We start from the raw sequence: 20391 nt of genomic DNA, 5'->3' as shown, positions 1-20391 counted from the left end.
CTGCGAGGACACCAAGATAAGAACGACACTCACGAGGACACCAAGATAAGAACACACACACATTACACACACTCACTGCGAGGACACACAGACTTGACTTGCCAAGACAGGAACACATACACACACTCATTCCCTCTCCTGGGGATGGGTTCCAAAGACAAAGAACTCTTCCAACTGCCAATGGGACGCCGACACCAGTCTGGAGGGAACTGCCAATCAACTACCAGCAACCTACCAGAGGCCTGATCTACCAGAATCTACCTACGTCAGACCCATGAATAAAATGACTGTACACAATGTATCGGGGCTTTTTTCTGAAGGTTCCCTATGAGCCAGACGAACAAGAGTCCGTGCACGCTTTGCCAGATATCTCTACACTGTTAAAATAAACTGCCTTTACTATACCTGATCCACCCTGTCCAGTGTTTCAACTTGGTCTCCTGTATCGATTCATCAACAGTGGTAAAGCCTACTTCCAAGTGCTACTTGACTTGTAACTAGCTGTTTCAGATATTGACTGCTTAGCATCCTCTCTGGAGTCAAACGCGTGGTTACTCTACAGGCAGGAAGACATTGATCTGTTTGCTGTTACAATCTAGCCAGCAGATCATAAGTACAGCCAGTAGGCAATAGGGTTGGGGGACAAAATCTAGCCAGATACATATCGCAATATTTTCTTTGGATGATATTATATCGATACTCTGACTCCCAAGTATCGATTTGTAAAATAATTAATAAAGTACGTATATTTGTTTTGCTAGATGGCGTTAGCTACCGCTAGTCGGCTGTAACAGCACCAAAACTCAAGTACTTTTCAACCTATAGCTTCGTTCTCCATCTACTTTTTTTAAAATGGTGAGCCAACATGTTTTCATCACTTTTATTTCCATGATCAAAACACATTTTCTGATGCTCTCTCGTCTCTCTGCAGGAGACATATAGGGAGCGATATGTTTACGAAAATATCAAATAGCAGCAATAACATCGCAATATCGAATCGCAATTTCAGATCGTGAATGAGCAGCAACTGAATTGATGAGAAACTCTTGAGAAAATGGAAGGAGATATTTTCTGGAATTGTATTTCGTGGCATCAACAACATCAGCCTGCCCCCTTCCTTTATCACCATGCGAGAAATTCCTAATCAAACGATCAGATATTCCTGTTTCTAATGAAGAGAACTACAGACTTTGAACAGCAGACCTGTACATTTCCTACAATCCTCTGTGTTGTTTGATAATTACCTCATCATTCAAATCAAATCAAACTTTATTTACAGAATGTTTTCAACATTAAAATCGATCATATATCTATATCAGTTTCTGCGTGGTTAGGTTCTGCCTGAGACCGAAACTTCCCCCGTGTGAGTCCGTATATGTGCAGTTAGGTGCTCCTTGCGAATGAATCCTTTACCACAGTAATCACAGCTAAATGGTTTCTCTCCTGTGTGAGTCAGGATATGTCTCCTTAGGTCCCCCTTCTGATTGAAGCTTTTACAGCAAAAATTACAGCTGAATGGTTTCTCTCCTGTGTGAGTCAGGATATGCCTCCTTAGGTCCCCCTTCTGAATAAAGCTCTTCCCACAGTCACCACAGCTAAAAGGTTTCTCTCCTGTGTGAATCCTCATGTGCATGGACAGATTTCCTTTTTGTTTGAAGGTCTTGCCACAAAAGGGGCATGTGCAGAGTTCCCCCATTGGTGGGATCAGATCCAATTGTGGGTTGGGATCCAATGGTGGGCTGCTGTCAAGTCCTACTGGGTTGCTGCATATGGCTGAACTGTGGCTGTAGGCATTCTTCTGATTATCTGGAGGGCCACAAGGAATGTTGATACCCTTAAGGTGGGTCACAGTGCCAAAAGGTTCAGGATCTACTGGTTTAGAGTCACTCTCTCTGTTCTCCACAGTCTGGGTTTGGGGAAGAGTCAAGGACTGAAGTGGGTCTTCCTGATCGCATTCACTTTTCACACAGGAAGGAGTGAAATTGAACTCTATGATATCAGCCTCCACCCCTTGAAGCTGCTCTTCCTCCTGACTGGTCCTGACTTCCTCCTGTTCCTCTTTAATTTGTTTGGTCTCTGGGTCCTTCTGCCCCAGACTGGGGCTCCACTCCTGCTCACAGTGCTGCTGCTCAGGGGGAACCTCCTCTTCAGAGTCAGCGAGAGAGAGCTGCAGGGAGTCTGGAGAGAAGGAGCAGACACTTGAATCATACATTTGAATGATATAATTCTAAGATCTAAACAGCCTTTAGACAGACTGTATCTCTTTAGATGTGCCTGAGTTCAGGTAGCTAGGGCCAGTTTCTAGACAGATATTGTATCTCAGTCTAGCAGTATAAAACTAACCCACTGTGTGAAGTACATACCGTCTGTGCCTGTTTGGCAATGCTTTTCCCACATTGGAGGGTATATCAGTGGTCAGTGCTGATAACAATGCTTAGTTTGCATTGTCAGTTGATGCCAAGGAAATTATTCCATCCAATCATTAGATGCCACCCCCCCCCCAATCCAAATCAAAACATAACACACACACAGACACACAGTACCAGTCAAAAGTTTGGACACACATACTCATTCAAGGTTTATTTTTATTTGTACAGTTTCCTAGATTGTAGAGTGTTAGGAATTTTATGAATAATGACTAAACAATATCTAAATTTTAGATAGAACTATAACTAATGAAACTTGTACTCTTGTTTTATTATATCTGATTAGCAATATGAATTCATAAGTGAGGGATTGTGGAGCATGTAACAGGGGGTAATTACATTAAATAAATACCATTCCAGCCAGGTTGGAGAAGACTGGAAGTGGGGGGTTTTAAGTAAGCAGAAAGGGTCGTTAACCTAAGGTTGAACCGACTCAACTTAGCTCTGGGAGGTTTAGATAAGGCAGAGTGTGTTTTCTTAGGTTTTCCATTAGCTGGAACTGTCTGCTGAATGGTGATGAATGAAGAAAGGGGTGGGAATAAATTATTGAACTGTTGGGAGAAGGAATATTTTATAACCTATGACGTCATATTTTGTAAATAAACTGTTGTTGGTGGTTACATGGCAGCGCGCTCCGAGAATAAATACTATTATCTATTTTTGATAAGACTGGTCTCTGTCTATTTTATGCAAATAAGAATCTTACAAATTCTCATAAAATAGACTAAGTGAATTAAATTAATGAAAACATATTGGAATAATGAAATTACACTAACATAGAGTAATAGTCAATACATCAAAACTAAGAAATAACACATATGGAATAATGTAGCAACCAAAAAAAGTGTTAAACAAATCAAAATATATTTTAGATTTCAAAAAGTAGCCACCCTTTGCCTTGATGACAGCTTTGCACACTCTTGGCATTCTCTCAACCAGCTTCATGAGGTAGTCACTTGGAATGCATTTCAAATAACAGGTGTTCCTTCTTAAAAGTGTATTTGTGGAATGTATTTACTTCTTAATGAATTTGAGCCAATCAGTGGTGTTCTGACAAGGTAGAGGTGGTTACAGAAGATGGCCCTATTTTGTAAAATACCAAGTCCATACTGTGGCAAGAACAGCTCAAATAACCAAAGATATTTTTTTTTCTCCGTAGGATATGAAGCCCATGTCGGGACTTGCCAGACAGTGATTCTAAAGTGAGTGACTCGTCAGTGTAGCCTAGCGAATCGCTGAGAGATATGTTAATTTGTCTCCCTAATTTGAATACTGGTATGCTTTTTGGAGTGTTTTTTCCATGTCCAGATGTAATTTTGTCATTAGTCACTGCGCTCTGTAGAGTTCCTATTTTCCTTATGTCAATTAACTCGTGACATTCCTGCATTACTTATTATATTAATTTAACGAACAAATACGATAGTCCGTTTAAAAAGCTTACGGGTACACGACTGTGTACATATCTGGCTGTGTTGGCAAAATCACTACATATCCCAACGAGCCGGTGGATCTCAAAAGTGAACTTGGATCCTTCGCCACCGTTGTCTTACGACAGATATCTCAAACCAGTCATGACTATTCAATAAAACAAACCCGAATGTCTTATTGTATAACTAGCAAAGGAGTTTTGAAGATGAGTGTGCAGTATTTATGAAGTTTGGCAATGAGGACGAAAAGTAGCATAGTTCAGCTAGCCAGCTAGTTTAGCCGGGGACACCTGGGGAAAACAACCTTTGGACAGAATAGCTGGGCGCACATGCGCACTAGGCTAATTCAGGAGAGATCGTAGTTTTTATGCCCTGATATCAGGGGCTGGCGTCGAAATGTTCGCAAAAAAATTCATAGACAAACAAATAAATCAGATGACTTATATTTAAGGTGAGGAAATAGATATAAATCCCGAAATCAGCTGTAACTGTCAATAAATAGGCAAACAAAGCTAAAAAAAAAAACGGTGTTTGGATGAATCCTGAATATGAATGGTGAAGTCGCTTCCGGACACGATAGACACCTCCTCCATTAGCAATTACTTCAACTATCAATAAGGTAGAGCTACCTCAATCACTCTCGTCGTTGTGTAGACTACATTTCTCTCTCATGTGGTTTCATTTGATCTGTGTGTGTATCCGCCTCTGTCTCTGCCCGGAAAGAATAGGCACAATGGATTATGGTCATTGTAGTTAATTACCACGTTTCTGCACTGAACAAGATCAGAGATGAAGAGGCAAATTGAGAGGTTTTACTCCGTCCAAAAGTTGTCCACAAAAATAAGAACACGGAATGAGGAATTTTTGTTTTGAGGTCAATGAGAGTGTCGAATTTGGTCAACAAATTGAATTGCTATTTTGATACGTGACTTTTATTTGATCTAAAAGAAGTTTCGTCATGGTGCTGTTGTTACAAATGCAATGATATAGGTGGACAGCAACTGCAGACTATCTGCCCTCTCATTGGCTAGAACGAGCCCACCTGATCTCGCCTCCTCCCGCCTGCCTTCCATCTTTGAGGCCATGTATTTCCACTGTTAGAGCATTCACCCGACTATCTTGTCAATATAATAGATCATCTTCGACAAGGTTGAACATTTGCGTCATGAAAATTACAACTTCCAATCAGCTAAGCGTCCCACATAGGTCGTTACTTAATTTCTCTCCTGAATGATTTGATTTCTCTCTAGAGAAATGGCACGTTGAGCTCGCACAAAAAAACGGAACTAAATGGAATTCAAATAATTGAACCGAAGTCAGTCAATTAGTTGTTTAACAACAGGGGGAAACCTTTTTTTTTGGTTAATTGCTCACCACTACTTTAATTTATTTTTCAAGAAAATGTTTGTTTTAATAAAATAACAATTTGGAGAACAAAAATCATTGTGGCATTTAATATCTTGCAGTAAAATGTAAATAAGTTGAATCTCAAGAGAAGATGTTTAATGTTTAAAAGGTGTCATGTCCTCCACTTAGAAGATTGTCTGGATCATATAGGCCTAGACCATATCCAAAACAACTAAACAATACACTGAATTACTAAATGTTCAGACATTTAGATTGAAATGTAACGTCTTTCTCAGAGAAGAAGGAAACTCGAGTCGCAAATGTAAGGGGGCTGCAGCACTCCTACTTCGCCCGGCTATGCCAGAGGCCACCAAAATAAAGCTCATTCAGCAAAAATGTTTAACCAGGAAGGCATGGCAGGTTCCTTTTTCTATTTGGCTGGCTAATCAACATACAACGGAGTAGAATTTGGTGTTTTCACAGAATCCTAGTAATTACTACACGTGCTTAATTATGTCCCTTTTTTTGTTGAGCCCACAACTTTACGCGGTGTCCTGAGAACTGGGCATCTGGCTCACGCCCGGTGTTGTGCCGAAAAGCCCCCCCCCCCTTCTCGTGAACGGGCACGCACTCAATTCTTCATTGCTGCGATTGCTCGCTAGGATTCTGGCAGAGGGAGCTTTCGGCACAACACCGGGAGGCAGCCCAGCTCCAAAACGAATCAACTTTCAGCCGATGCAAAACACGCAAACACAGGCGTCCGGGCGGGATTAATCGAACCCCCTCAATGTTTATCGCTCATTAGGGGACGAAGCAAGCTATCGGTAGATCCACATACGAACCTATTCTACATAGTTTAATGTCCGGTGTGATCCGCAGCAGGCTCCGTAGACGATTATTCTCCTCCTGGTACTCCACTACCATTTTCTCTACTTCCCCGAAAATCTCCACAGCAGCCGCAGTTAAACGATCATTTAAAAACACACTCAACAACTGTAGTTTATACATTTTCAGTCGAATGAGAGTTGGGTAGCCTATTCAGATCTGTCAGTGGGTATTTCTTTACTCCAATTCTACTTCCGTGTTTTAGTCAAGGAATCTTCGAAAATCCGTTGTTCTATTGGCTGGCGAACCCAGAAACATACAACAGCGCCACCAGCTGGATGGGAGTTGAATACTGTGCAAAGCAGCCTACATAATCAATGATTCATCAGGAGTCGACTGTTTATCATTACTCTACACAGCATTACATCAATAATCATGAATGAGCAGCATTATGTCAAAATTGACGAGAAATACTTTTGGATAAATGCAAGGAGACCTTTTCTGGAATTTTATTTCATTTCATGTATCGATAACATCTGTCCGACTATTATCTCATCACCCTGAGAGACATTCTGAGTCAAACAACCAGATATTCCTATTTGGAATGATATAAAACATGATAAAGATGTTGTCCATGCCTTTATCTCTTCAAGGCTGGACTACTGCAACGTAGTCTTCACCAGGATCCGTCAGGAGTCTCCATTACATCCAGAACAGCCCTGCCAGAATCCTGATGAGAGGAAACACCATTACATCCCTCCCATCCTGGCTCCCCGTCTCAACACCATCACATCACCTCCACCCTGGCATCTGTGTACTGGCTCCCCGTCTCATTCCAGATTAAATTCAAAACCCTCCTGCTGACTTTCCAGTGTATTCATGGTAATATCCCTCCTTGTCCATGTCCCTTGTAGAGTCATCTGTGTTCTTTATTTCAGTTGCCCTGTGTAATTGTGTCCATTAATATATATTTTGGGGGTTTTCATTTTATACACTTTGAGATTATTATTTTATAACTAAAATCGCTTTACAAATGTAATCAATTATTATTTATTATTATTATTATTATTATTATTACAGCATACCTGTGAATTTCCTACAATACTTTGTACTGTTTGATCATTACCTCGTCATTCAAATCAAATCAAACTTTATTTACATACACTGTTTTACAACATTAAGTCCATGGTACAGTATATGTATTTATCTGAGACCCACAATATGAATGGTCTGGGGTTGCTTTCCTTTCCTACGAGTGTTGTCCACATCCTGTCTTTTTATTCCCATCTTCTGACTGAAGATTTTCTTTCTTCTGTCTGTTTTTCTCTCTTTGTGGATATTGTCCATATGCTTCAGCAGATGAGTCTTCCGAGTGAATCTTTTACCACAGACTGAGCAGCCATGTTGTTTTTCTCCTGTGTGAGTCTGTCTATGTTCAGTTAGGTGCTCCTTGCGATTGAAGCTTTTCCCACAGTCACCACAGCTAAAAGGTTTCTCTCCTCTGTGAATGCGTATATGCCTGGTAAGGTGCTCCTTACGATTGAAGCTTTTCCAACAGTCACCACAGCAAAATGGTTTCTCTCCTGTGTGAATACTCATGTGCCTGGACAGATGTCCTTTTTGTTTGAAGGTCTTCCCACAAAAGGGGCAGGTGCAGGGTTTACCACCGTGACAGAGTTGGACATGGGCCTTCAGTTTACAGGTGGAGGTATAGAGTTTTTTGCAGAAGAGGCATTCACTGGGTCTCTTCCTAGTGTGAGTCACATGCCTCTGCAGGTCAGCTTTCAGTGCAAATGTTTCACCACAGTCACGGCAGTGGTGAGTTTTTCTAGATGTGCTGGGTTTGAAACACTGTTTCTCCATTGGTGGGTTGAGATTCAACAGTGGGTTGGGATCCAATAGTGGGCTGCTGTCACGTCCTACTGGGTCGCTGCTTATGGCTGAGCTGAGGATGAAAGCATTGTTTTGATTATCTGGAGGGTCACACAGATTGTTGAGATCCTTTAGGCGGGTCACAGTGGCATAAGGTTTGAGATTCACTGCTTTAGAGTCTCTCTCTCTGTTCTCCACAGTCTGGGTTTGGGGAAGAGTCAGGGACTGAAGTGGGTCCTCCTGATCACATTCACCTTTCACACAGGAAGGAGTAAATATAAAGTCTTTGGTATCAAAGAGCCCTTGAAGCTGCTCTTCCTCCTGACTGGTCCTGACTTCCTCCTGTTCCTCTTTAATCTGTTTGGTCTCTGGGTCCTCCTGCCCCCGACTGGGGCTCCACTCCTGCTCACAGTGCTGCTGCTCAGGGGGAACCTCCTCTTCAGAGACAGAGAGAGAGAGCTGCAGGGAGTCTGGAGGGAAGGAGAGGAGGGTCAGAGGTCATCGATAAAGCCTTTAGACATCATTGTTGGGGTCATTTCAAAAGGTGAACTGAAATTCAAATTCTATGATTGTAAGACTATAATCTATTTTCAATTACTTCCTTATAATGTGAAGAGAAGAAGCTATTTAGTAAAAAAAGAAGACGTTTGAATTGGTTCAATAACGTGTGTTATTGTGGGTTTATAACCTGCTGTGTCCAGTCTGTTTGTGACTTGAATACCCAGTTATATAATGGTAAAATGATTGTGGCATGGCTCTGCATTACGGTGGATAATATCCCATTGTTCCGGAGCTACAGCACCTGCCTGTACAACCAAGGGTGAACAATAAACTAGATTCTCCAGACGTTGTCACTGCCAGGTAAATGTGTTTCCACTTTGGATATTGGTTTCATATTTGGATTTCCCTTGTCAATCTCTCTTTGACGGGAGATCCTAGGATGATGAAAGTGATATGTCTAGAATCAGAAGATGGTAGAGAGCAAGCTACACCTTTTTGTTTTTGAGTTAAGTTCTGTTTTCATAAAGTGACTTTACATTGGTTTCAAATGGGGGAATGTTTGCACTCTAGGTTAAGGGACCGTCTTAAAAGTGCCATCTGCAGAACCTGGTGTTTACAGAAAAAAAACGTTTGTCTTAATCACAGGAGGTTGGTGGCACCTTAATTGGGGAGGACGGGCTCGTGGTAATGACTGCAGCAGAATAAGTGGAATACATACATCAACTACATGGTTTCCATGTGTTTAATGACATTCCATTCGCTCAGTTCCGGCCATTATCATGAGCTGTCCTCCCCTTAGCAGCCTCCTGTGGTCTCAATTGAATGATCTTGAGATCTTAAACCAATTTTATGTTGTTTTTCCCACAACAATTACATTATGAAATTTGATCTTGTTTATTTTTTATGGATTTGTGTAAAAAATGAGGTAAAAAAATATGAATACACCCATCTTCTAACTTGATACAATCTACTGCAGCCACTTGCATTACGTAGAGAGATAAAAATCACTTGGAGCAAGGTCACTGATGTACCTAATCCATGAAACATCCATTAGAATTCCTCATTTAAGGGCCTCCCGAGTGGCGCATTGGTCTAAGGCACTGCATCGCAGTGATTCTGGGTTCGTGTCCAGGCTCTGTTGCAGCCGGCCGCGACTGGGAGGCCCATGGGGTGGTGCACAATTGGTCCAGCGTCGTCCGGGATAGGGAGGGTTTGGCCGGTAGGGATATACTTGTCTCATCGCGCTCTAGTGACTCCTTGTGGCGGGAAGGACGCAGTGCACGCTGACCAGGTAACCAGGTGTACGGTGTTTCCTCCGACACATTGGTGCGGCTGGCTTCCTGGTTGGATGGGCATTGTGTCAAGAAGCAGTTGGGTTGGTTGGGTTGTGTTTCGGGGGACGCTTGGCTCTCGACCCTCGCCTCTCCCGAGTCCGTACGGGAGTTGCAGCGATGAGACAAGACTGTTACTACCAATTGGATACCACAAAATTGGGGAGAAAAAAGGGGTAAAAAAAAAAAATCCCAATTTAAAGTTAGCTGATTTTAAATGAATATTTCGGAGAAAAAAATGTAATAGCTTTAATATCCACATGTGCAAAAATATCTACTGACAAATACTGTTATCTCTACTTTGGCAAAATTCCTTGTTTGAATTCCTTCTAACATGAATTTAAGATATTTAGCTCTAAAACTTTTAGAGATCCCGCTTTGGAATTTTGACATGCCCGTAGAGTATATCATGTACAGCAATCTATAGAACATTTTGCCAAACAAGATATTTTCAATATTCATGTTTATATTTTTCAATATTCATAAATTAATATAAGAAATGTTTTATTGAAGTAAAAATACTACTCAGAGCAAGTGGTAAAGCATTATGACAAAAACAAAGCATTATGCATTAACATTATGGTGTCTTAAAGGATGCCTGGGCATGGTCCAAATCTCACACATGTTCAAACTCCAATTCATTATTTCTCAATTATGCTAAGATACAAATGTAGAATATATGTCAACAATCCTTCCTCCAAAGGACCCTTCTTTGGGTATTTTCTGTTGTTGTTGTTGTAAAAATTCAAAAGTTCAGGGTTCTGTTTTGTTCTAGTTTTGTGGGGAATCACCTGAATGTAGCATGGATGAGGTGTGGGGGAGGGGGGGGCGTCATCTGATTCTAGACACATTCCGTTGGACTCAGAGAGCCATTGATGAGAGAACTCAGGATAAAAATGGGTTGCTAGTTTGGCCCAACCTAGCCTACAGGCAAGCTAGCTAATAGCTCAAAATATAACTTTACAGTAAAATCACAGGTGAAAGGGGAAATATAATAACCTTTGGTAAAACCACAACAGAATTATAACTACATTCAAATCTTTTGTTATTGTGAAACTATTGTACTTATTGTTGTAAATGGAATTACTGTGAATAAAAAAAATAACAATCACTTCCTGGTTTTAGTGACACAAACAATGTTTTTATCCATGCACGGAAAAAGTAAATAATGACGTATGTGTTTGAATAGTGATCACTGAATCCCTAAAAACAGTGTATTATTAATAGTGATGGGAAACCGAGGCTTTCTAAAGGCTTCGAGACTTTCACCAAATTGTTCCGGAAAACAATGAATTGCTCACGAGCTTCATTACCTGTTCACAACAGTGGAGGCAGGCTCATAGTTATGGCTGGAATATAATCTATTTAACGGAGTCAAACATGTGGTTTCCATATGTTTGCTTTGTTCAATACCGTTCCATATATTCCATTCCAGCCATTACAATGAGCCAGTCCTCCTACAACGCCTCCTATCAGCCTCCTCTGGTTCACAATGCACATTAATAACATCTACTTGTCAGCAATGAATAACAGCGTCTAATTATGAGATGTTTTTTTCTCAAAATGTTTCCTTCAAAACTCCATAGCTCAGTGGTAAGTCGTTGGCTTTAGTAGCTCATGAATCAGTTGGAAAAGCAGGTTCAATGTTTACATTATGCTTCCCTTTTGTGTCTTCGAAAAGCATCCTACTTAATGCCATGGATTCAGTTAAGACAGAAGAAGCTTATACTATACTAAATAAAATACTTGAAAAACAGTACATAGTGTGATTTCCATAGATTATTTAGAAATGTGTTTTAATATAGGGATTTGACCGCATACCCTAAAATCTCCGACTATTCTAGAGTACACAACTGTGCCTACTATGATACCAGTCAGGTGAAACGTGTTATAACATCCTAACTATACTTGTAAGTACGGTGTCCAGTAGAGGTATTTAAAAGCTTGGAATCGAAAAAAGCGCACCCTTTGAAAAAGCACGTGATCAAACGCATCCGTACACTGCTTTGCGGTTTTTTGACGCATGCCTCGACGCTCCGGTATCAAACGTACAGCACACATTATGAATTGAGTAGAACTGAACGCACCACCAGTTCGACATAGTTGTAACTCTGGTGTAATGAGCTCCGGTGTGATCCCCAGCAGTCTCCGTAGCCGATCATTCTCCTCCTGGTACTCTCCTACCGTTTTCTCAACTGCACCGAAAATATCCACAGCAGCCGCCGTTAAACGCTCATTTAAAAACACACGAAACAACTGTAGTTTAAACATTTTCAGTTGAATGACAGTTGGGTATTCAATTCAGTCAGTAAGCCTTTACTCCACACAAGCTTGAATGCAAAATCAAAACAAAGACTTCTATGACACAAGCAAGAATAGTGAAGTACTTCCGGGTCACGGATTTGTTATATCTTTCAGAATAAGTGTCCCATTCTGTAAACTTTGTAAATAATTAGGGAAAAAATTATGTAAAATGTGTACAGTTATCCATATATTGTATGCTGCTTATCATACAAAGAATAATTACAAGTATTTCTACAAGATATTACTTGATTTATGTGTTCATGTTTTTGTTATAATGTGGTGAATCGGTTGTGGTTGTGTTTCAATACAGACATTATAACCTTCGCCTACAGAGAAGGTAAATTAAATAAAACTCCTGTGGTGTATACTTAAAGGAAAACTCCACCCTAAAATTATATATATATATTTTTTCATTTAGTCCATTGCCATAGTCCAAACATGTTTAGCTCAGCAATCAAGTTCTCAAGATATTTTCAAAATACAGAAATCATCCCTGTATGACGCATTTTGCATCATATGATGCTGCGTTTCACAACATAATTGTACATTTTCAGTTATAAAACTGCCAATTTTGTATTAAAAAATTATTGATGATGGGTGTACTGTGTATTGAATGGGTGTATTTAAATTGGCTAGTAGGTAGCTACTTCCCACGCCATTGTCGGACAGCAGAGCTTGTCAAACGGGAGCGAAGGGCACTGTGTCCCGCTGATGTGGCCATGTTGTTGCCGTTCATGCCCAAACCCATTGAGGAGTAGACTGTATGTATGTATCAAGGTACAGTGCAATACATTCAGAAAGTATTCAGACCCCTTCCCTTTTCCACATTTTGTTACATTACAGCCTTATTCGAAAATATATATTTTTTAAAGTTTCCTCAATCTGCACACAACACCCCATAATGACGAAGCAAAAACAAATTAAAAAAAAACTTTTTTGCAAATGTATTAAAAAACAAATACCTTATTCACATAAGTATTCAGACCCTTTGCTATGAGACTCGAAATTGGGCTCAGGAGCATCCTGTTTCCATTGATCATCCTTGAGGTGTTTCTTCAACTTGATTGGAGTCCACCTGTGGTAAATTCAATTGATTGGACATGATTTGCAAAGGCACACACCTGTCTATATAAGGTCCCACAGTTGACAGTGCATGTCTGAGCAAAAACCAAGCCATGAGGTCGAAGGAATTGTCCTTAGAGCTCTAGGACAGGATTGTGTCGAGGCACAGATCTGGGGAAGGGTACCAAAACATTTCTGCAGCATTGAAGGACCCCAGGAACATAGTGGCCTCCATCATTCTTAAACTGAAGAAGTTTGGAACCACCAAGACTCTTCCTAGAGCTGGCCCCCCGGCCAAACTGAGAAATCGGGGGAGAAGGTCCTTGGTCAGGGAGGTGGCCAAGAACCCGACAATCACTCTGACAGAGTTCCTCTGTGGAGATGATAGAACCTTCCAGAAGGACAACCATGTCTGCAGCACTCAACCAATCAGGTCTGTAAGGTAGAGTGGCCAGATGGAAGCCACTCCTCAGTAAAAGGCACATGACAGACCACTTGGAGTTTGCCAAAAGTCACCTAAAGGACTCTCAGAACATGAGAAACAAGATTCTCTAGTCTGAGGAAACCAACATTGAACTCTCTGGCCTGAATGCCAAGCGTCACGTCTGGAGGAACTTGGCACCATCTCTACGCTGAAGCATGGTGGTGGCAGCATCATGCTGTCGGGATGTTTTTCAGTGGCAGGGACAGACTTGGGCAAAGGTTCACCTTCCAACAGGACAATGACCGCAGGACAATGACCGCACACAGTAAAGACAACACAGGAGTGGCTTCGGGACAAGTCTCTGAATGTCCTTGAGTGGCCCAGCCAGAGCCCGGACTTGAACCCGATCGATAGAACATCCCTGGAGAGACCTGAAAATAGCTGTGCAGCGACTCTCCCCATCTAATCTGACAGAGCTTGAGAGGATCTGCAGAGAAGAATGGGAGAAAATCGCCAAATATAGGTGTGCCAAACATGTAGCGTCATACCCTAGAAGACTCAATGCTGTAATCACTGCCAAAGGTGCTACAACAAAGTACTGAGTAAAGGATCTGAATACTTATGTAAATGAGATATTTCAGTTTATTTTATAAATGTGCAAAACATTCTAAAAAAACTGTTTTTGCTTTGTCATTATGGGATATTGTGTGTAGATATTATTTTTTTTAGCAATTTAATCCATTCTAGAATAAGGCTATAATGTTGCAAAATGTGGAAAAAGTCAAAAGGTCTGAATACTTTCCATATACACTGTTTATACATCTTTTAAAAATATGTTTCCCTGTATTTTCCCCTAACCCTACCACTCCTCCCCTAATTGGAGTAAACTAATGAACAACAACATTTAGGCTTCTACTTCCAGCTTATACACACTATATACATTTTACGGACACAATCCATTTTTACAGAAGTTATATTTTGTTTGTTTTTACTCCTATCCTTCCTCTAACCTTCACCTCTCCCATCTATTTCTGATTTTTATTTAAATAGGCAAGTCAGTTAAGAACAAATTCTTATCTACAACGACGGCCTACCAAAAGGCAAAAGGCCTCCTGCGGGGACGGGGGCTGGAATAAAAAATTAAAATAAATAAAATATAAATATAGGCCAAAACACACATTACGACAGTAGAGACAACACTATATAAAGAGTGAATTAAGACAACATAGCAAGGCAGCAACACATGACAACACAGCATGGTAGCAACACAACATAACAATATGGTAGCAACGCAACATGGTAGCAGCACAAAACATGGTAACAGCACATTATTGGCCACAGACGACAGCACAAATGGCAAGAAGTTAGAGACAACACCACATGACACAAAGCAGTCATAACTAACGTCCATTCCGTTTTAGTTCTATTTGCCATATATTTAACTAAGCAGTAAAACTCTGCAGAGCTGGTAAGGTTGTATCCCCCAAATATATAACATTCTATTGGTTCCAAGAATTTTGTATAATCATTTAAATTGAAAAATTCAGCATTTTGAATCCAGCATCGTTTTGCATCTCAATTCATAAACCATGTGACATGGAATCGGTACATCAAAAATCTCTTCTCAACTATGTGGCACAGTTGTAAATGTTTTGGTCCTTAAATGAAACTGGTATACTTTTTCCATTTAGCCCAATTTTCTTTAATCAACGTTGGTCTTCAATGCAGGGCCGATATACTTTTTTTCCCCCTTCCACTTGCCTATACAATTTTTGCAGTAATGCTGCAATTAGTTGGTTGTAATTTTGAATAGAGCAGACATTTCCATATATTTTTGTTAGCTGCATGTGTGACATAACTCTACCAGTCCTATTTATGAAATCCTTTACAAAGATTATTCATAACTTTTTTTAATAATGTATTTTTTTAATCAATGAGTTCAATCATAATATTTGTATTATTTGTTATTTTCTGGTGGATTAAACTGAAATTGCAACCAACTTTCTACTTTCTTGTTTTAAAAAATAGCAATATTTTGGAGATTATTTCATTTTCAAATAACCGAAAGATTGTAATCTGAAAAAAGGGGAAAAAGGCCATTCTTGAACATCAGGTGAGACATGACTAATAATCTGTTAGTGATTGGTGGTTGAATGCTTTAATATTTGATCATTATTCATTATATAAATAGGCCCGTTTATTTTTGACTGGCTTGCCGTTCCAAATAAAATTGAATATTTTTTTCTGATATAATTTAAAATAAACTGGTCGCTAGGTGTAGGCAAGTCCATAAGCAAACTGGGAAATGACTAAAGATTTAATCAGGGTAAACTAGGATATGACTAAAGATTTAAATCAGGGTAACCTGAGATATGACAAAATATTTAATCAGGGCAAACTGGGATATGACTAAAGATTTAAATCAGGGTAACCTGAGATATGACAAAATATTTAATCAGGGCAAACTGGGATATGACTAAAGATTTAAATCAGGGTAACCTGGGATATGACTAAAGATTTAAATCAGGGTAACCTGGGATATGACTAAAGATTTAAATCAGGGTAAACTGGGATATGACTAAAGATTTAAATCAGGGTAACCTGGGATATGACAAAAGATTTAATCAGGGTGATTTTTCCACAAATAAAAATGTATTTTCCTTTCCAAGATAGCAAGATCTTATCTATTTTTTTTGTTGCTAACTTTCTATTAAAATGTATTGTAGTGAGATGTATTTATTTAGGGATATGTATACAGAGTATGTCCACTTCATCATCAGACCATTTTATTGGTGAACTACATGGTAATGTAAAAGTTTGATTTTTTTAGTGATCCAATACGTAATATTATTATCATAATTCGGTAACATAAATTCTTAGTGTAACAGTGTTATCTGACAAAGGTATTGATGTGAGTTTCTGTGTGTCTGCCTCCCCACACATTGTTTTCACCATATCAATTGCTGGCGGTATTATTAAAGTCTCTGTAATGGTATGTGGTTTCATAGTGTAGCCGGTCTCGCCATTCACTGTGGGAAGTGTGGCCTTTTACCATGATATCAGGGCGCTGTCTGGTTGAATTATATCCTTTAGATTTTAATATATATTAACCTTAAAAATCTATATGAAAATTATTGTAGAAAATGTAAAAATGTAGAAAATAGTAAAAAATAAAGAAAAACCCTTGAATGAGTAAGTGTGTCCAAAATGTTGACTGGTACTATATAGTACCAGTCAAAAGTTTGGACACACCGACTTATTCAAGGGTTTTTCTTTATTGTGACTATTTTCTCTCAACCAGCTTCACCTGGAATGCTTTTAATCAATTCTCAGGAGTCTACTGTATATCATTACTCCATAAAATCTGAAATCAATATCATGAATGAGCAGGATTAGGTCAAAAATCGATGGGAAATAGTTTGATGAGATATTTTACAGAAAGTGTTTTAACGTTTTAATGTGTCAATGGCATCAGTCGGACCATTCTCTCATCACCTAGGAGACATTCGAAAACAAATTACCAGGAATTCCTGTTTCTAATAACGTGAAAACAGACTGAACAGCAGACCTGTGAGCTTCCTACAATGCTGTGTAATGTTTAAGCATTACATCATAATTCAAATCAAACTGTATTCATATAGAATGTTTTACAATAGTAAATCCATCACACCACCATCTATTGATCTCGAACCAACCACATAAATTATCCAGAGTAGCTTTCCTTTCCTACGAGTGTTGTCCACATCCTGCCTGTTATTCCTATCTTCTGACTGAACATATTTATCCTAATTTTCTTTATTCTTTCACTATTCATCCTGTTTTCTTCCTTTGTGGATGTTTTTGACATGCGTCAGCAGGTTAGTCTTTTGACTGAAGCTTTTGCCACAGTCACCACAGCTAAATGGTTTCTCTCCTGTGTGAGTCAGTTTATGCTTTCTTAGGTTTCCCTTTAAATTGAAGCTTTTCCCACAATCACCACAGCTAAATGGTTTCTCTCCTGTGTGAGTTCGTATATGATCTGTGAGGTGTCCCTTCTGATAGAAGCTTTTCCCACAGTCACCACAGCTAAATGGTTTCTCTTGTGTGTGAGTCAGCATATGATTCCCTAGATCTCCCTTCTGATAGAAGCTTTTCCCACAGTCACTACAGTTAAATGGTTTATCTCCTGTGTGACTCAGTATGTGCAAGTTCAGGTGCCCCTTCTGATTGAAGCTTTTTCCACAGTCACCACAATTAAATGGTTTCTCTCCTGTGTGAATACTCATGTGCCTGGACAGATCTCCTTTGTGTTTGATGGTCTTGCCACAAACAGGGCATGTGCAGGATATCTCAATGTGACAGAGTTGGATATGGGTCTTCAATTTACAGGTGGAATTGTATTGTTTATTGCAGAAGCGGCATTCGCTGATTATATTCTTGGTAAGAGTCACGTGTCTCTGCAGTTCAGCTTTCAGAGGAAACATTTCACCACAGTCATGGCAGTGGTGAGTTTTTATGGACGTGGTGCTGAGTTTGGAATAGTGATCCCCCATTGGTGGGTTTGGATCCAATGGTGGGTTTGGATGCAATGATGGGCTGCTGTCGAGTCCTACTGGGTTGCTGATTACGGCTGAGCTGTGGCTGAAGGCAATATTTTGTGTATCTGGAGGGTCACAGTGAATGTCAAGACCCTTAATGTGGGTCACAGTGGCGAAAAGTTGGAGATCCACTGGTTTAGAGTCACCTTCTCTGTTCTCCACAGTCTGGGTTTGGCGAAGAGTCAAGGACTGAAGTGGGTCCTCCTGATCACATTCACTTTTCACACCTGAAGGAGTGAATATGAACTCCATGATATCAGGCTCCAGACCTTGAAACTGCTCTTCCTCCTGACTGGTCCTGACTTCCTCCTCTTCCTCTTTAATCTGTTTGGTCTCTGGGTCCTTCTGCCCCAGACTGGGGCTCCACTCCTGCTCACAGTGCTGCTGCTCAGGGGGAAACTCCTCTTCAGAGACAGAGAGCTGCAGGGAGTCTGGAGGGAAGGAGAGGAGGAGCAGAGGTTACCTAGACTTCAGACATCAGGGTTGGGGTCAATTTGGATTAAAGACAGTAAATTCAAGACTGGATAAACTGTATCTCCAATTCAATAACTGTAAAACTAGAATCTGGCTAAAAACTAGGTGTCTGGCTAGACTGTAAAAACTCCTTGCAGACTCATATTAAGCATCTCCAATCCAAAATTAAATCGAGAATCAGCTTCCTATTTCGCAACAAAGCCTCCTTCACTCATGCTGCCAAACATACCCTCGTAAAACTGACTATCCTACCAATCCTCGACTTCGGCGATGTCATTTACAAAATAGCCTCCAACACTCTACTCAGCAAACTGGATGCAGTCGATCACAGTGCCATCCGTTTTGTATGCTCTCGTCGGCTGGCCCTCACTACATATTCGTCGCCAGACCCACTGGCTCCAGGTCATCTATAGGTTTTTGCTAGGTATAGCTCCGCCTTATCTCAGCTCACTGGTTACCATAGCAACACCCACCCGTAGCACGCGCTCCAGCAGGTATATCTCACTGGTCATCCCCAAAGCCAACACCTCCTTTAGCCGCCTTTCCTTCCACTTCTCTGCTGCCAATGACTTGGACGAATTGCAAAAATCGCTGAAGTTGGAGACTTATATCTCCCTCACTAACTGTAAGCATCAGCTATCTGAGCAGCTAACCGATCGCTGCACACAGCCCATCTGTAAATAGCCCATCCAATCTACCTACCTCATCCCCATTTTGTTTTCCTTTTTTTCCTTCTCTTTTGCACACCAGTATTTCTACTTGCACATCAATCACTCCAGTGTTAATTTGTTAAATTGTAATTACTTCGCTACAATGGCCTATGTATTGCCTTACCTCCTTACTCCATTTGCACACACTGTATATAGATTTTTCTATTGTTATTGACTGTACTTTTGTTTATTCCATGTGTAACTCTGTGTTGTTTTTTGTCGCACTGCTTTGTTTTATCTTGGCCAGGTTGCAGTTGTAAATGACAACTTGTTCTCAACTGGCCTACCTGGTTAAATTTTAAAAATTAAAAAATCTTTCAACTACTTCTCAATGAATTGAAGATAATAATATATATATATATATATATATATTTTTTTTTAAATTTAACTAGGTAAGTCAGTTAAGAACAAATGATTATATACAATGACGGCCTATCATGGCCAAACCCTAATCTGGACGACGCTTGGCCAATTGTGCGCCCTATGGGACTCCCAATCACAGCCGGATGTGATACAGCCTGGAGAACAAGATTAAAAGCTGTTCCATTTTTTAAAGAATACATTCAAATCACTTCCTGTTTTTTATGACAATGTTTTTATCCATGCGTGGTTTAAAAACAGCTTCTTAAAAGGTACTATATGGTGATCACTTTTAGCACAAATAACTTATCAATAAGGTAGAACTAACTATTGCTAGCTACCAGTAAGTATCTAAATACGAACCTATTCTACATAGTGGTACCTCCGGTGTGATCCGCAGCAGTCTCCGTAGCCGATCATTCTCCTCCTGGTACTCCACTACCGTTTTCTCAACTGCACCGAAAATCTCCACAGCAGCCGCCGTTAAACGATCATTCAAAAACACACGCAGCAACTGTAGTTTAGACATTTTCAGTCTTCAGTTTAGTCAGTTGATCTTTCGTTACTCCACGCAAGGAATTCAAAACAAAGTCAAAGACATGTATAACTAAATCCCCTTCTGTCTGTGACACAGTCGTATCCAATCCTACTTCCGTGTTCTAGTCAAGGAATTTAGGAAAATAGCTCCAAAGACTTGCATAACTAAACCAAGATAGACCACAGCCTTTCGTTTCCAATGGGAATAAATGAG

The 20391-nt window shown here is 40.1% G+C and overlaps 2 protein-coding genes across 7 annotated transcripts in view; both read right to left on the bottom strand.

Moving 5' to 3' along the window:
* Positions 1–873: 873 nt before the first annotated feature.
* Positions 874–20316, bottom strand: LOC112259695 (gastrula zinc finger protein XlCGF8.2DB-like). 4 transcript variants are annotated; one of them, XM_042329427.1, is made up of 2 exons: positions 20004–20316; positions 874–2178 (listed from the first exon to the last, which is right to left on the bottom strand). In XM_042329427.1, the coding sequence occupies exons 1-2, from the start codon at positions 20167–20169 to the stop codon at positions 1331–1333; spliced, it is 1014 nt and encodes a 337-aa protein (XP_042185361.1). In that variant the 5' UTR covers positions 20170–20316; the 3' UTR covers positions 874–1330. The 4 variants fall into 4 exon arrangements, with proteins under 4 accessions (XP_042185361.1, XP_042185360.1, XP_024290087.1 ...); XM_042329426.1 differs by lacking the exon at positions 20004–20316 and adding an exon at positions 6043–6300; XM_024434319.2 differs by lacking the exon at positions 874–2178 and adding an exon at positions 16775–18527 and having other exon boundaries at positions 20004–20314.
* Positions 6522–20391, bottom strand: part of LOC112259705 (zinc finger protein 182-like) — an 80199-nt gene continuing 66329 nt past the window's right edge. For 2 of the 3 annotated variants that reach the window (XM_042329428.1, XM_042329429.1), the window contains exon 3: positions 6522–8329. In XM_042329428.1, the coding sequence (XP_042185362.1) occupies positions 7229–8329 (1101 nt within the window). In that variant the 3' untranslated portion in view covers positions 6522–7228. Of the gene's footprint in view, positions 8368–11816; positions 12115–20391 lie in introns of those variants that run through there. The other variant, XM_024434321.2, reaches the window with a different exon arrangement.

The sequence above is a fragment of the Oncorhynchus tshawytscha genome, linkage group LG10, assembly GCF_018296145.1.
Source record: "Oncorhynchus tshawytscha isolate Ot180627B linkage group LG10, Otsh_v2.0, whole genome shotgun sequence".
Classification (NCBI taxonomy): Eukaryota; Metazoa; Chordata; class Actinopteri; order Salmoniformes; family Salmonidae; genus Oncorhynchus; species Oncorhynchus tshawytscha.
This window is presented reverse-complemented; position numbering and strand designations above follow the sequence as displayed.